The sequence below is a fragment of the Tachysurus fulvidraco genome, chromosome 15 (genome assembly GCF_022655615.1).
Source record: "Tachysurus fulvidraco isolate hzauxx_2018 chromosome 15, HZAU_PFXX_2.0, whole genome shotgun sequence".
In the NCBI taxonomy this organism is placed as follows: Eukaryota; Metazoa; Chordata; class Actinopteri; order Siluriformes; family Bagridae; genus Tachysurus; species Tachysurus fulvidraco.
Genome location: NC_062532.1, coordinates 3,538,163 through 3,554,162, shown reverse-complemented (window position 1 = coordinate 3,554,162; position 16,000 = coordinate 3,538,163). Strand labels below are relative to the sequence as shown.

The 16,000-nt window shown below is 40.9% G+C and overlaps 3 gene segments (V, D, J or C); all 3 read left to right on the top strand.

Moving 5' to 3' along the window:
* Nucleotides 1–4,792: 4,792 nt before the first annotated feature.
* On the top strand, nucleotides 4,793–5,263 carry LOC113648763 (the record flags this gene model as incomplete). The annotated part of the segment is given in 2 exon segments: nucleotides 4,793–4,846; nucleotides 4,953–5,263. Coding segments are annotated over 2 exon segments (351 nt in total), but the record flags the coding sequence as incomplete, so codon positions are not given.
* Nucleotides 5,264–6,133: 870 nt separating this feature from the next.
* LOC125138835 lies at nucleotides 6,134–6,769 on the top strand. The segment is given in 3 exon segments: nucleotides 6,134–6,198; nucleotides 6,249–6,304; nucleotides 6,388–6,769. Coding segments are annotated over 3 exon segments (432 nt in total).
* A 7,784-nt stretch (nucleotides 6,770–14,553) lies between these two features.
* On the top strand, nucleotides 14,554–15,778 carry LOC113640837. The segment is given in 2 exon segments: nucleotides 14,554–14,899; nucleotides 14,996–15,778. Coding segments are annotated over 2 exon segments (408 nt in total).
* Nucleotides 15,779–16,000: the final 222 nt, after the last annotated feature.

The following is a 16,000-nucleotide window of genomic DNA, read 5'->3' as shown; positions in this document are numbered from 1 at the left end:
ACTCTGACCTGTAAAGTGTCTGGATATTCATTAACTGATAACAGCTACTGTATACACTGGATACGACAACCTGCAGGAAAAACTCTGGAATGGATCGCACGTATGTGTGGTGATGGTAACACTTACTACAGTGAGAAACTGAAAAGCAGGTTTCAGATTTCCAGAGACTCGTCCAGCAGCACAGTGACATTAACAGGACAGAACATGCAGACTGAAGACACAGCTGTGTATTACTGCGCTCGTGATCCACACAGTGAGACGAATAAACAGCATCCCTGTACAAAAACTCCTCATTCAATGTGACACAAGAAACACTGATAATAATCAATCAATAATCAATAATTGATGTATCCGAGTCTAAATAAACAATAATAGTTCCCTGTTCTACTGTAAATGAATAATAATTTCTGTTATTCACCTGAAAACACCTGATAATGTATAAATTTACTCATTAACACCTGCCTTAATCTTCTTATTGGTTCAAACATAAACTCAAGCTGCAGTGATAGATATCTCTAAAAAATACAGACATGTTTAAAAGATGAGGAGGTTTTCTCATTTATAATATGTATATGTTATATACTGTGGTGTAAAAATATGTTGTTGGCCCCCTTCCTGATTTTTTATTTCTTTTTTGCACGTTTGTCACACGTCAATGTTTTAGACCATCAAACAAATGTAAATATTAGCCAAAGATAATTGATTTATAGAAAATAATTATCTTCAAGTTTGTAGCAGTAATTTCATGTCACAGTAGAGCAAAAGGTTGCAGAATTACACAATTTAATGGGTTTTGTTTGTACTTTACACAATAAATTATCGGCACCTGCATCCACCGCCTCTACAATTCCTGACATCACACCACCTGGTCCTTGATTATTGTCCTATAACAACACACACGTGTTTTTTACTCCTTACTGAATGCTGATATGAAGAGTGTGTTCACTTCAGAGAAATTCACATGTGAACTACTCTTATTGTACCTAATATTATAGATTTAAAATCACAGATTAGAGTTGTTCATGAGATGAGGAGGTTTTTACATCTAGAGCAGGGGTCTCCAAACTACGGCCCGTGGAGACCTTTTTGTCTACGGAAAAAAATTACGGAAATTTACGTGTATCCTGCCAAGATCAGCCACTGCTTACGTGGAGGTTATGTTTTTACCGAATTAAAATAGAGGTGCGCAGTAGTGCGTTGTGTTTGCCAACCGCTCACTACATTGCAAAACCTTATTAGCTGCTTACATTTTCTACTTTCACTCACAGTCAATATGATATAACGCCATCTAGTGGCGGAGTTTTTAAATGGTTTTCTGCTTGTTCAAGACATGGTTATTTTAATCACAGTTTGTCAGTTGCGGTTGACTGCTGCGATGAGAATTTTTCGAATATTCTGAAGAGGAAACATTAAAAGCAACAATCTCTCTACCATAAGTGGATATATTTGCACACTATATTCAGGTCAGTTTAACTTAACTTAGAAATCATGAGAAGTTTTAAAAATGTTTCGGGTCATTTGCAGCTATAATTGCGACGACATTAGTTCGCATACAGTAATCAGGTTTTTTGAGTGATATTGTGTGCAAGATACTTTTAGTTTCACTATTTATTCATGTTAAATTCCCTTTATTTTACTGCCCAGCGATGGCTGAAAAGAGGAAAAGATTCAAAGAAGTCTGAAATACTTCATCAAATCCGGTGAGAAAGCATTGTGTTTGATTTGCAACGAAACGTGGCTGTGATGAAAGAAAACAACCTGTGCAGTCATCATCAAAGCAAACATCAGGAGATATATGCACAGTTGGAGGGTAAAGTCCGTGCCAAAAATTTTTCTAAATTACAAAATCAACTCACATATCAGAGGAAATTGTTCAGTAAATACTCAAATGAAAATGAATCCTTAACTAAGGCCAGTTATAAAGTTGCCTATGTCCTGGCTAATAGTGGCAAACCGTTTACAGATGGTGAAGTAGTGAAGGAATGTTTGTTGGTGGTGGCTGAGGAACTTTGCCCAGAAAAGTCAAAACAATTTGAAAATAATATATTCAATGAGTAGAAAAAAAACATTTGCTGATTATAACTTGGACTGGACTAACCTCAGTTGCCTGACTGTTGATTGAGGAAAGAACATGAGTGACATACAGAAAGGCTTGGTTGGACAAGATGTACATCATACATTGTCTTCAAGCTCAAAAAATGCAACCCTCCTCCATTAAAAGCCAAGTCGCAGTTATCCAATGCCACCTAAGATGCTTGGACCCGTCTACCAATGCCACCTAAGATGCTTGGAGCCGTCTATCTGCAGTCTGCTGCGGCATCCATCTATCCGCCTCCTCTTTGGCGGTATCAGGAAAGGGACACCAAAATGACAGACAAACAAATTCCTCTCACCCTCCCTCTCGTCAAAAGACTGGTTGCTAAACTGAGAGAGGGGTCAGTTCTTATTAGGATCTTCTCCTGGAAGTGGTGTTTCTGTCTGCTTTCTATGGTTTCCCCAGGGTGGGTGAATTCACGACACGCAACAATAAATTCAATGCCTCCTATGACCTCACGGTGTCTGATATTACTCTTGATGAACATTATTTTTACATTTTTTTAAAGCACTCAAAATCCGACAAAGATCTTAAAGGTATTCCCGTCACAATCGCTCGCACTAATACAGATTTATGCCCCTTTTTTCCATGTCCCGGTATCTGGGTGTTCGCCCCGATGAACCGCTGTTTATAACCGAGGAGAGCAAAGCCATGTCGAGATCCTGGTCGTCCAGGCCGTCTACGCATGGCCTGCCAATCCTGTGGCCTCTTACTGGAGCTCTACACCCCCCACTCCTTCCACATTGGAGCCACGACAACTGCAGCCTCGGTCACCACGATTCCCACCTTAAAAAGTCTGGGATGATGGTCCTCTGCGGCATACGAACATTACGTCCGTCCAGGAACTAAGGACATGTTAAATGCTCAAAAAGCAATGGACCTGCTCTGATCACGTCTGTCATCTTAATGTGTCTCCCGTCCCTCTCCTGCTATTGAACTTGCTCTCGTTTCACGCCTCCGCTATGCTATCAGCTCTCAGCTCCAAAGTTCTCTAAAGGGCATGCCGCCCCTGCTGTCCCCACTATAGCGGCGGTTATACACATGTCGTCATCCCCGCTGCGCAGGGATGCGTCATCCCTCTCACGATCCACCTTGGCAAACGCTCTCCACAACATGCTCGCCGCCGCACACCGCGCTTGCCCTGGGTGATGCTTCCCCTGCAATCTCCACTATGGCTTAGTGGATATACAACATGCGTTCTCATATTGTGCGGCAGGGGCCTACATTTTTTAGCAACAAGCTTGTTGTGATTACGCTGCAAAGCCAGCCCAGGTCGATGCATCCTCCACATCTCCACTAGCTAGTGGACATCAACTCCTGTTGTCTATCGTGCAGCAGGGGCACCTAGTTCTCCCTCTTCCCACGACCCATGCCTAGCTCTGACTTAGCACGCACTCGCATGCCGCCTTGATCGGCCGGAGACGCACCCGGTCGCGTTTTGCGGTCCTACGCCGCCACAAATCAGTTATACTGGAGGGTCCCTCTGGCATATGGTCTGTTTTGGGGGTCTATTCATTCCCCAACATTGCCTCCCCGCCCCATCCATGCATGTGCACGGACAGGCGTATGGGAAAATTTCTCCCAGAACAGAACCATCATGCCAACACTAACGGTATGCTTACAATAAACCTTCATTGACAAAGTGGTCCTGACTGAACTAGTCATTTAAATTTTCTGAACCTTAAAACTACAAAGAGAGGAAAATCTAGTTTCTGATCTATACACCCACCTAAAGGCCTTCAGATACAAACTTGTCTTGTTTTTGGAACAAGTACAGGCCAACTACTTGACACACTTTCAGCAATGCAAGGTCTTCATGGCTGAAGCAACAGCTGAGTTACCAACGTCATTTGCATGCGAGATCATCAAAGACCTCCAGCTGCAGTTTCAGCAGTGGTTTTCTGACTTGGATTCAAAGGCAGAAGAAGTGAGACTGTTTCAAAACCCATTTGAAGCAGATGTGGCCAGTTTCCCAGATGAACTGCAGCTGGATGTCATTGAGTTGCAAGCAAATGACTTCCTTAGGAACAAAGAAGGACTGGTGGGTTTTTACCAATTTTTGCCCAAGGAAGACTTTCCTAGTGTCACAACTTTTGCATCAAGGTACCTTTCAATCTTTGGAACAACATACCTGTGTGAACAAACATTTTCAAGAATGAAATACATGAAGAACAATTTGAGAACAAACTTGTCCGATGATAATCTCAGGTCACTGCTAATGTTAGGGACATCAAATCTAAAGCCAGAAATGTCTGCTATTCTGGCACCCAGGAAACAAATTCACCATTCCCACTAATACAGGTGTTCATGTGTAGTGTATCAATGTGTTATTAAATAATAACTGAATAAAATAATATTAAATAAATAGTTAAAAACAACATCCATGTGTTGATTCTTTTTTATTTGGACCTCAAGTGTGTAGTCAGGCCCCGAACTGCTGTTTGATAGTTAAAGCGGACCTCGAGCTGAAAAGTTTGGAGACCCCTGATCTAGAGGAATCCATGTTTCACATAAAAAATGACAGTTTCTGAAAAAAACAACAATGTTTTTCTGGATGTTACAGTTGATCGACAGTGATGGACTAAACAGAATTCCAGCATAACAATATGCAAATGAATATGTAAAATGTTCCCCTTACAGCTACATATAGAGAAATATCAGCCACGGTCACTGTGGGCTCTGGAGAGTTTAGCACTGCTTTTAGTTATACGATGTTCCTTCCAGTTCTGCTGCTGCTGGCAGCTTCATCCTGTGAGTTTCACTTCACTAATGATCTCAGAGCTGCTAGTAAATTCCTGCAGTTATAACCTACTGTACATAGATTTTTGACTGGAATTGTGACATGTCTTTTTTTCAGATGTGGAATGTGCAGTAGAGCTCACTCAGGACACCTCAGTGATGTTAAAGCCTGGAGATTCTTTAATCCTCAGCTGTAAAGTATCCGGTTACTCAGTTACTGATAACAGCTACGCAACAGATTGGATTCGACAACCTACAGGGAAAACTCTGGAATGGATAAACCACATTTGGGGGGGTGGAAGCATGTATCATAAAGAGTCTCTAAAAAGCAAGTTCAGTGTTTCTAAAGATGCCTCCAGCAGCACGGTGACACTGAGAGGACAGAACATGCAGACTGAAGACACAGCTGTGTATTACTGCGCTCGTGTAACACACAGTGACACAACAAGCTGCAGTGCTGCACAAAAACCTCATCACAATTCACTTCTTTAAATAATAACTACATTTTACTGAGTAACTAATCCCTACATTCCAAACACTTAATACAGCATTTAAAAACTTCTCAAACAATTAGGAATATGTTTAATTATAAATTATTTGAGAACATTTAATTAGAAGATAAACTATCTGCAGTGTTTGATATGATGAAGATTTCTGTAAAGAGAATGTTTATTTCGTGTTGTTGGAAGGAGTCTCCAGTGTCAGAGCGAGATCAGGGTTAAAGCTGTGACTTTATTTACAGCATGAGAAAGTCTTCAGGACAGAAAAGTTTGTACTTTTTCCTCAGTTTCAAGATAAGTGTTGAGGGAAGGACTGTTTCTAGCTATAATAATGAACACGATAACAGGAAATAACTTGTTTTTCTGGCCCTAATACAAGTTTAAGCATAACTATGAATAAATAATGAAAGAAAAGAACTGTAAATGGTGCTGAATAAAATACTTCATGTTGAGATGATAACAGAAACTCTGCTTTGATTCATTGTTGATTGTTTTTCTGTAACAAAACCTCCCCAAGTGTTTTATTCCTTACTTTCTGTCACTGAGCTTTACTCCTTCTCAATACAGGAGCAGGAGAAAGCCGTCTGTGTGAAATAAACCATCACCACGTAACCATTCCTACATTTAGGTTTCCTAATGTGTTCCTTAGATGAGTGAGGTGTCTTCTAAAAATGATTCGATTTGGTTCCCTTTCTGATAGAGAAACATTCTGTTGTAGAGATTTACATAGTACCTTATCATCCACTCATCTATCCAGTGAGCAGCATGTGGTTGTGGGTTGAACACCTCCATAGTGGTCATGGACGCTCCCTATTCAAATAGAGTGGTGTATAAACAGCATGTTCTTGGCTGCTCTAGTGTCCAGTGAGCTCTGTGAGAGATAACACTCCCATACACTTTAAATCTGGGTGAAGCAGAACTCAGGGAAGGATTATTTTAGGACAGTGTATTTTATTGCTACTCATTTCATGTATGTTTATGTTTTTATGTGAAGATTATTAGCATTATAATCAGTATAAGAGAACATTACTGAGTTCTATTCTTCTCTTCCAGATTCTTATGGACAGTCCCTGACCTCCTCTGATTCTGTGGTGAAGAGACCTGGACAGTCGGTCACTCTGTCTTGTACTGTCTCCGGTTTCTCAATGGGCAGCTACAACATGCACTGGATCCGTGAGAAACCAGGACAAGGACTGGAGTGGATCGGGCGCATTGACACTGGCACTGGCACTGCATTCGCTCAGTCTCTACAGGGCCAGTTCTCCATCAATAAAGACACCAATAAAAACTTGCTGTACCTAGAAGTGAAGAGTCTGAAAGCTGAAGACACGGCAGTTTATTACTGTGCACGAGAGTCACACTGACACAACAGGCTCCAGAGCTGTACAAAAACTTACACAAGCACGTCCTCATAAGCTGTAAATTTTCCCTCAACAGGAAGCTGCACCCCAGAGACCTTTATTATAAACAACATCATCTATTCACACTCAGCACTCAGGTCTTCCTCTTTATAACAATCTCTTCTAGCAGATATCAATATTAATAATAATAATAATAATCCACATGTTATGTATCACATTAACATTATGACGTCTTTACGTATTTGACTGGAGGTAAATCAGCTCTAGGACAATGATTGTGATGAGTAGTTGGGACTATATACTGTACTATTCATGCTTTTATTCCTCCTGATTGTGATGCCAGCTGCAGGAACACTACAGGTCGATGGTTCATTTCCTGAATTTAGAAACACAGAGTCTGTTCAGCAGCACAGAATCTGATGAGAGATCAAACTGAAATGTAGATGTTTACTGCAGCATCACTACTACAAACTCCTGGAATTAAAAATCACCTGTAGGGGGCAGCAGCTGCTTGTTTTCAAGAAGGATTCATGAAACTATGAAATCTAACAGCTGAAGTGTGTTTATGCAAATTCACTCTGTTATAATACAAAAACATCCTCTTGCTCACCCGAAGTTCAGATTCAGACATGTTCATAGTCCGGTTCTTTAAATGACTCTGTAAATAAACTGCAGCTCATTTTCCCCGTCTGCGTCTGCAGGTTTTATGTGTTCAGGAGTCCAGAAGAGAAAAAATGTCTGTGCTCTTATTAATAGAGAACAAAACTACTGGAATTAGAGGTGTAAGGATATATATACTGTAACTAATCATATAATCAATACAGTCACACAAAGTCATTTTTAAGTAAATAAAAAAGAAAACATTTGAACCAGCAGTTGGAATCAGTGTTTAGTGAGTGGATTCAGGAATAATACAGCATGTTTCCAGCAGTGTGTTGTGTTTAACACACAGTCTGTTCTCATAGTCTGAGGTTCAATAACTGAAACAACTGAAGGAGGCAGCAGAGCTCAACAAATAAAGTGAAAAAAAGTGAATCCACAAACTGCATTCTGTATGAGACTCATTCAGTATCAGTCATTATTAGACAAATATCTACATTTTCTCTTCTTTTTCACTCTTTCCATAATGTGTGATTGGTTATTTGTGTTGTTAAACACAGGTTGGACAAAGAAAAACACTATAATTTAGTTTTCTTACTATTAATTCACCTGATAGTATATAAACTAATTAACACAATGCTTAAAATTCTTATTGGTTCTACATAAACTCAAGCTGCATTGATAGATATCTCTAAAAAATACAGACATGTTTAAAAGATGGGAAAGTTCTTTCATTTATATTTATATATATATAATCCATCCCATTTTGACCCTAAGATAAGGAGTGTCTCTATGCAAATGTCCTCCTCTGTTATAGATTTAAGCAACAAAGACCAAGATCTTTACTTCTTCTGCTCCAACACACACCATGATCTCTACATCCCTACTGCTGCTGCTGCTGGCAGCCGTACACTGTAAGTGTTTTTACATTTGACATGTAATACAGTTTTGGTTCCTTAAAGCTTTTTGCTTTTACATCATTAAAATAACTTTTCTTTAACAGGTGTTCACAGTGTTGAGCTGATCCAGACCGGATCCACAGTATTAACTCCTGGTCAGTCACTGACTCTGACCTGTAAAGTGTCTGGATATTCATTAACTGATAGCAGCTACTGTACAGACTGGATACGACAACCTGCAGGAAAAACTCTGGAATGGATCGGAGAGATATGTGGTAGTGGGGGCACTTACCATAGTGAGAAACTGAAAAGCCGGTTTCAGGTTTCCAGAGACACGTCCAGCAGCACAATGAAATTAACAGGACAGAACATGCAGACTGAAGACACAGCTGTGTATTACTGCGCTCGGCGACCACAGTGAGAGGAATAAACAACATCCCTGTACAAAAACTCCTCATTCAGTGTCAAAATAACAAGACATTAATAAAAAACAATAATCCCACAAATGATCACATAAAGTTTCAGGCGTTGATTTAAATTCATAATATTATATCTCTAATATTGCTGCACATCATAAAGACTATTATAATAATATCACAATCCTGAACTTTATATACTGTTGTATCTTTGAGTAATAATAATCCCATCAACAAATTAGAATTTGTGTGAAAATGTGTGAGAAAGTGTGAGAGCATTATGCCATGACTATAGAAAGGTAAAACTATTCTTATGTTCTATTATCTTAATCCCAATGTAATGCGTCTGTCTGTGTTTTCCTTTGCTTCTGTCTGCTGTCATTCCCTGCTGTTAATTGTTGGCCCCACCCACTTATTTGTTACCATGGATATTAATTGCACCCAATCTCCTCCCCAGGTGTTTTGTCCTAGTCTTTGATTGTCTCTGCCTTGTGATTGGTTATTGTTCACTATATCTACTCTGTTTGTCCACTTCCCTGGTGTTAGTCATTATTTCATGTAGTATGTTGTCTGTTTACGTCTCTGTTCCTGTAGCCTGTTCTGCTCAGTGTTTTTGAATGCTTATCTGTTGCTTGTTTCTTGTTTTTGTTTAGTAAAAGTTCAAACTGAATTTGGATCCTCACTCGCCTTTGTCTCTTCATGACAGAAAGACTAACCACAAATGGATCCAGCAGAAATCTTGTTTTGCCTATTTCAGGAGGATTCCCCAGTCGAGGAATATGCTGAGGTATTCGTGGACCTGTGTAACCAGGTCAGCTTTGGAGAGAAGACTCTCAAGGACATCTTCAGGTATAGACTAGAGAACATCCTGCGCTACTTAATGCCGACTAGACGAGAGATAGGATCGTTGTGGGATTTCGTCAACTTGGCGTTGCTCCTGGGCGGGTCCTCAGTAACCCGTGGGCAGTGGAGAGACGGAAGCCGGCCTTAAATATTTTTTTGGGGGGGCAGCAAGCATCGGGGTCCGTGGGCTACAGAGCCAAACAAGCCACAGATGCCCGAATGCCCCACAGTGCCTCAGTCCAGCCCAGTCCCGTGCACACCTGTGACCGAGCAGGTTCACATGGCTACCATACCTGCAAGCTCGGCTGAGGCCCGTGCGAACCGGCTGGTCTCCAAACTGGCGGATACTCGATGAGGTCGGTGAGTTGACTGGGTCGACGAAACCAGCTGGGTCGGCGGAACCACCCGGACCGACCGGGTCGGCGGGAAACCACCCCAGACCGACAGGGTCGGCGGCACCACCTGGGTCGGCGGGACCAGCCGGACCGACCGGGTCGGAGGAACCTGCCGGACCAACAGGATTGACGGCACTACCTGGGTCGGCGGATCCAGCCGGACCGACCGGGTCGGAAGCACCACCTGGGTCGACGGAACCAGCCAGACCGACCGGGTCGACGGAACCAGCAGAACCAGCTGGGTCGGACCGAAATGACCGAGTCGGAGAACGCAGTCGACATGGTTACACCCAGCTCCCTGAACTCTCTGCCTGGCCTGAACCAACCAATTCTCCTGTGTTATCTGTCCTGTGTTTTGTTTCACTGGATTTGCCAGCCATTCTACCTCCTGTCCCTGTTTACAGGCTCAGAGCACCCCCAGCGCCACCATGGGTTGCAATCCCGGCCAGCTGACTGAGCGCACTGGCAGCCCTGCCCTCCGACACTGCTTTGGTCTCGGGCTCTGCCTCCAGCACCACCCTGGCCGCCAACTCCGCTTTGGTCCCTGGCTCGACCTGCAGCACCACCCTGGTCTCCGGTTCTACTCTTGTCTCTGGCGCCGCCTCCAGCACCACCCTGGTCACCTACTCTTCCGGCTCCGCCCTGACCTCCCGCTCTTCCGGCTCCGCCCTGACCTCCCGCTCTTCCGGCTCCGCCCTGACCTCCCGCTCTTCCGGCTCCGCCCTGACCTCCCGCTCTTCCGGCTTCGCCCTGGCCTCCCGCTCTTCCGGCTTCGCCCTGGCCTCCCGCTCTTCCGGCTTCGCCCTGGCCTCCCGCTCTGCTGGCTCTGCCCTGGCGTCCCGCTCTGCTGGCGCCACCCTGGCCTCCTGCTCTGCCGGTGCCTGGTTTGGCTCTGTAGCCCACGGACCCCGAATTCATGATTATGGAATACATACATTTCACAAAAGTTCTACAACATTAACTGTAAGTATAAATCTAAAAAGAGTTCACTATATTCTACTTTAATTAATAAATAAATGGGAACCGTTCACAGACTGCTGCTAGATAAGAGGAAAAGTGATCACAGTAATCAGTGCCATTAATTTTTGAAGCAGTAATTTCATGTCACAGTAGAACCAAAGGGTGCAGAATTACACAATTTCATGTGTTTTGTTACATCTGACAATAAATTATCAGCACCTGCATCCACCACCTCTACAATTCCTGTCATCACACCACCCTGCCTCTTGATATTGTCCCTATAACAACACACCCCATGGTGTTATATTCCTTTCTGAATATGTTGATATGAAAGAGTGTGTTTACTTCACATAAATTCACATGAGAACATATCTCTTAAGGTTCCAAATTTTATAGATTTACAATAACAGATTAGAGATGTTATGAGATGATTAGGTCTTTACATCTAGAGGAATGCAGTGTCATTCACCTGAACAATTACAGGTGAAATCCGTCAGAAACCAGGACAAGGACTGGAGTGGGGATCGGGCGCATTGATGCTGGCACTGGCAACAAATATTCACTCAGTTCCTCTACAGGGCCAATTCCTTCCATCAGTAAAGACAAACCATAAAACCTTGCTGTACCTAGAAGTGAAAAGTCATGAAAGCTGAAGAACACGGCACGTTATTACTGTGTAACGAGAGTCACACTGACACAACCAACAGACTCCAGAGCTGTACAAAAACTTACACAAGCACGTCATCGTGAGCTGTAAATATTCCCTCAGCAGGAAGCTGCACCCCAGAGACCTTTATTATAAACAACATCATCTATTCACACTCAGATCTTCCTCTTTATTCCAATCTCTTCTAGCAGCTATTAATATTATTAATAATAATAATAATCCACATGTTATGTATCACATGTACATTATGATGTCTTTACGTATTTGACTGGAGGTAAATCAGCTCTAGGACAATGATTGTGATGACTAGTTGGGGACTATATACAGTACTATTCATGCTTTTATTCCTCCTGATTGTGATGCCAGCTGCAGGAACACTACAGGTCGATGGTTCATTTCCTGAATTTAGAAACACAGAGTCTGTTCAGCAGCACAGAATCTGACGAGAGAACAAACTGAAATGTAGATGTTTACTGCAGCATCACTACTACAAACTCCTGGAATTAAAAATCACCTGTAGGGGGCAGCAGCTGCTTGTTTTCATGAAGGATTCATAAAACTGTGAAATCTAACAGCTGAAGTGTGTTTATGCAAATTCACCCTGTTATAATACAAAAAATATCCTCTTGCTCACCCGAAGTTCAGATTCAGACGTGTTATATTCTGTTATATACGTACTGTTATGTTCGTGTTATATACGTACATATTCTGGTTCTTTAAATGACTCTGTAAATAAACTGCAGCTCATTTTCCCCGTCTGCGTCTGCAGGTTTTATGTGTTCAGGAGTCCAGAAGAGAACAAATGTCTGTACTCTTATTAGTAGAGAACAAAACTACTGGAATTAGAGGTGTAAGGATATATATACTGTAAGTAATCATATAATCATTCAGTATCACGAGACAATAATCAGGGTAATGTATTCAGTCACTCGGTCATCATTAGGAAGTGTTTTATTCACCTAAATGGAAATGGATCTGCACAGCATCTGGATTAGACATTAGTAGCTACTGGATGGCTTGGATCAGACAGGCGCCTGGAAAAGGACTGGAATTGTTGCAATTATTGAGGGTGATAGTGATAGGAAGTTTTACTCCAGCACTGTTAAGGCCGCTTCACCATCTCCAGAGACAACAGTAAGAAGCAGGTGTATCTGCAGATGAACAGCATGAGGACAGAAGACACTGCAGTTTATTACTGCGCCCGTGAACCACAGTGATACTTCCCCTTAGACATCAGTACATAAACACAGACTTACTATAGACACATGACAAACCCCACATTTACAGATTCATTGAGGTGAAAGAAACAAAATGTTTACAGTGTCTCTGACTTACATGTTACTACTGCTAACTTTTATTGGACTGTTCTGAACATTGTCTGGACATTTACACTGTTGAAAGATTATTAATTCACAACTCCAAAGGGAACAAGTTGAGTTCATAAACCCACACATCCTCCATTAAATACATTTCAGATACATTCTCCTCCCATCATCAGCAGATAAACAAATCCAAGTGTCAGAGCTGGATCTCACTCTATTTATATGATGTGATGGTGTCTGTTAAACTTTGGAGAACAGAGAAGACTCCAGTCCAAACAACACACACCATGTTCTCTACATCTCTACTGCTCCTGCTGGCAGCTGCTTCTTGTGAGTGCTTTATCAAATTCATTAATTTACTAGATGAAGAATAAAGGTGCAGCATATATTGTGTGAGATATCACCATGTGTTTCCTCCACAGATGTGCATGGTGAGGAACTGACTCAGCCTGCTTCCATGACAGTCCAGCCAGGCCAGAGTCTCTCCATCCAGTGCAAGGTTTCATATTCAGTTACGAGCTACACTACACATTGGATTCGACAACCTGCAGGAAAAGCTCTGGAGTGGATTGGGTACATCGGCGGTGGTGGTAGTACAGCTTACAGTGAGAAACTGAAAAATAAGTTCAGCATCTCCAGAGACACTTCTACTAACACAATAACAATTGGAGGACAGAACATGCAGACTGAAGACACAGCTGTGTATTACTGCGCTCGTGAACCACAGTGAGACAGAATAGTGGATTCCTCTTACAAAAACCTTATGAGACATGTTACAGACATCCTCTCAGTGTAACTAATAAATCATCTCAGTCACACTTTCACTTTCTTCCACTGGAATGAAGTCAGAATCGTTTGCAGCATTTTAAAACACAGTCACACAAAGTCATTTTTAAATATAAAAAAGAAAACATTATTGAAAGAGTCTTCATTCTGAACCATTATTAATCCCTTCATTTTACAGGATTTTTAACCAGCAGTTGGAATCAGTGTTTAATGAGTGGATTTAGGAATAATACAGCATGTTTCCAGCAGTGTGTTGTGTTTAACACACAGTCTGTTCTCATAGTCTGAGCTTCAATAACTGAAACAACTGAAGGAGGCAGCAGAGCTCAACAAATAAAGTGACTCATTCAGTATCAGTCATTATCAGACAAATATCTACATTTTCTCTTCTTTTTCACTCTTTCCATAATGTGTGATTAGTTATTTGGGTTGTTAAACACAGGTTGGACAAATAAAAACACTATAATTTATGTAACTACATCCTCCTGTGGTTGTGAGGTTTCTCAGTAACATGACAAGATGTATTTTATAATGCTGTTATAATGTAAGGTTCTAAATTATACAGAATGATAAATGAATAGAAATAAAGTTTCCTGTTCTAAATGAATAAAAATTCTGTAAGTTTTCTTGTTATAGATTCACCCAAAACACCTGATAGTGTATAAACTTACTCATTAACACTTGCCTTAAAATTCTTATTGGTTCAAACATAAACTCAAGCTGCAGTGATAGAAATCTCAAAAAAAATAAAAGGTTCTAAACATTATTACAGTAATACAAATACTTTTTTACTGAAAAGTTTACTCAACCTTTGGTCTTTATCTGTATCCTGTATATTTAAACTGCACCCACATTAGAAATGTTTGAACATTATGCTGTTCTTTAAGCTTTAAGGCCTGTGATGGTCGCTCTTTCTTTATTCACACAGCATCTAAGCAACATGTAGAGGATCAAAGGACTGATAGTGTGTCATAAATATGAGAACATGTTCTCCTGGGATTTACATTAAAGTCATAAACACTAACTTATGAAGCTAAGATATTACAGCTCCATTATATCATCATCTCATTAAACCAGACTGCATCATCCACACTGTTTCATCAACTACATCATTAGAAACTAATATTTTGTGATCGTGTTGTTTTAACATTTGTAGGAAATGCCTCATGTCTTCCGAAAGCCTAAACACTGTCATGCAAATCAAACCCCTTCATAAATGATTAGAGGTGTTCTCAGGAGGAGTGAGGATCTGGGTTCAGGTTCAGATCAAACCATGTTCTCTACACTTCTACTCTTGCTGTTAACAGCTACATCTGGTAAGTGTGTGGAGAATTTTGGAAAGATGCAGATCATTGTGTACATTTTCCTGTTGATAGAATGCACCTGAATAATGGCATGATTGTTGTTCACAGGTATTAAATGTATTGAACTGGTTCAGCCTGCAGTCATACTGGTTAAGCCTGGAGAATCATTTTCAGTCCCCTGTAAGATCACTGGATACTCAGCCACTAGTCAATGTACTAACTGGATACGACAATCAGGACAAAAACTGGAATTGATCGGCTGGTACTGCAGCTCCAGTGATACTGGCAGCAGCGATTCACTAAAGAACAAGATCCGTTTCTCAGCTGATGCCTCCACCAACACTGTGACTTTACACGGGCAAAACTTTCAGACTGAGGACACAGCTGTGTATTACTGCGCTCGTAACTCACAGTGAGACAGATCAACAAAGACGCTGTACAAAAACATCCAGTACAGAAGTCTGTTAGAGGCAGAAACTGTGTCTTACTTCAATGTTTCACCTTCTGAGTTTCTCAGAAGAGTGAGAAGATGATATCAGCTAACTTTCTCTCAGTTGATTGGATGAGATTGTAGTGTGAAATTTTGGAACTACAATTAGATGTTAAATGTATAACTTTTAAATCTACTAAAGAAACCCTGACATCACATCATCACATTATATTTGAGTTATGAGTAAGATTGATCAGGCCATATTACTTTTCTGAAGTCCACTAAATAATTGTTCCTTGTCATAGGTTATATTTTGATTCATATTAAAATTGTTAAACAGAATTTATTCTTTTAAAGTGTCATATAAATAAAATTATTAACATTTATTTTTATTTAGAACTTTGCCTTGCTGTGGCTCTTGAGGTTTTATGAAGCTTGAATGTCTTTTTATTGGACTTTTTGTTTACTGAAAGCTCTCACTATGTTCATTATAACTTTGCATAAGAAACGTGCTGCTATCTAGCAGTTGATGTTCACAAAAGACATCTTCTGGTTTCTTCAAAAAGAATTTAGGAAAAAGAGAAGATGTTTTAAATGATTCAATTATTCACAAAGATTTAAAACAGACAAATTGTTGGCATGAGCTCCTGACAGGTTGAGTCAGCTGTAATATGTGACCTGAA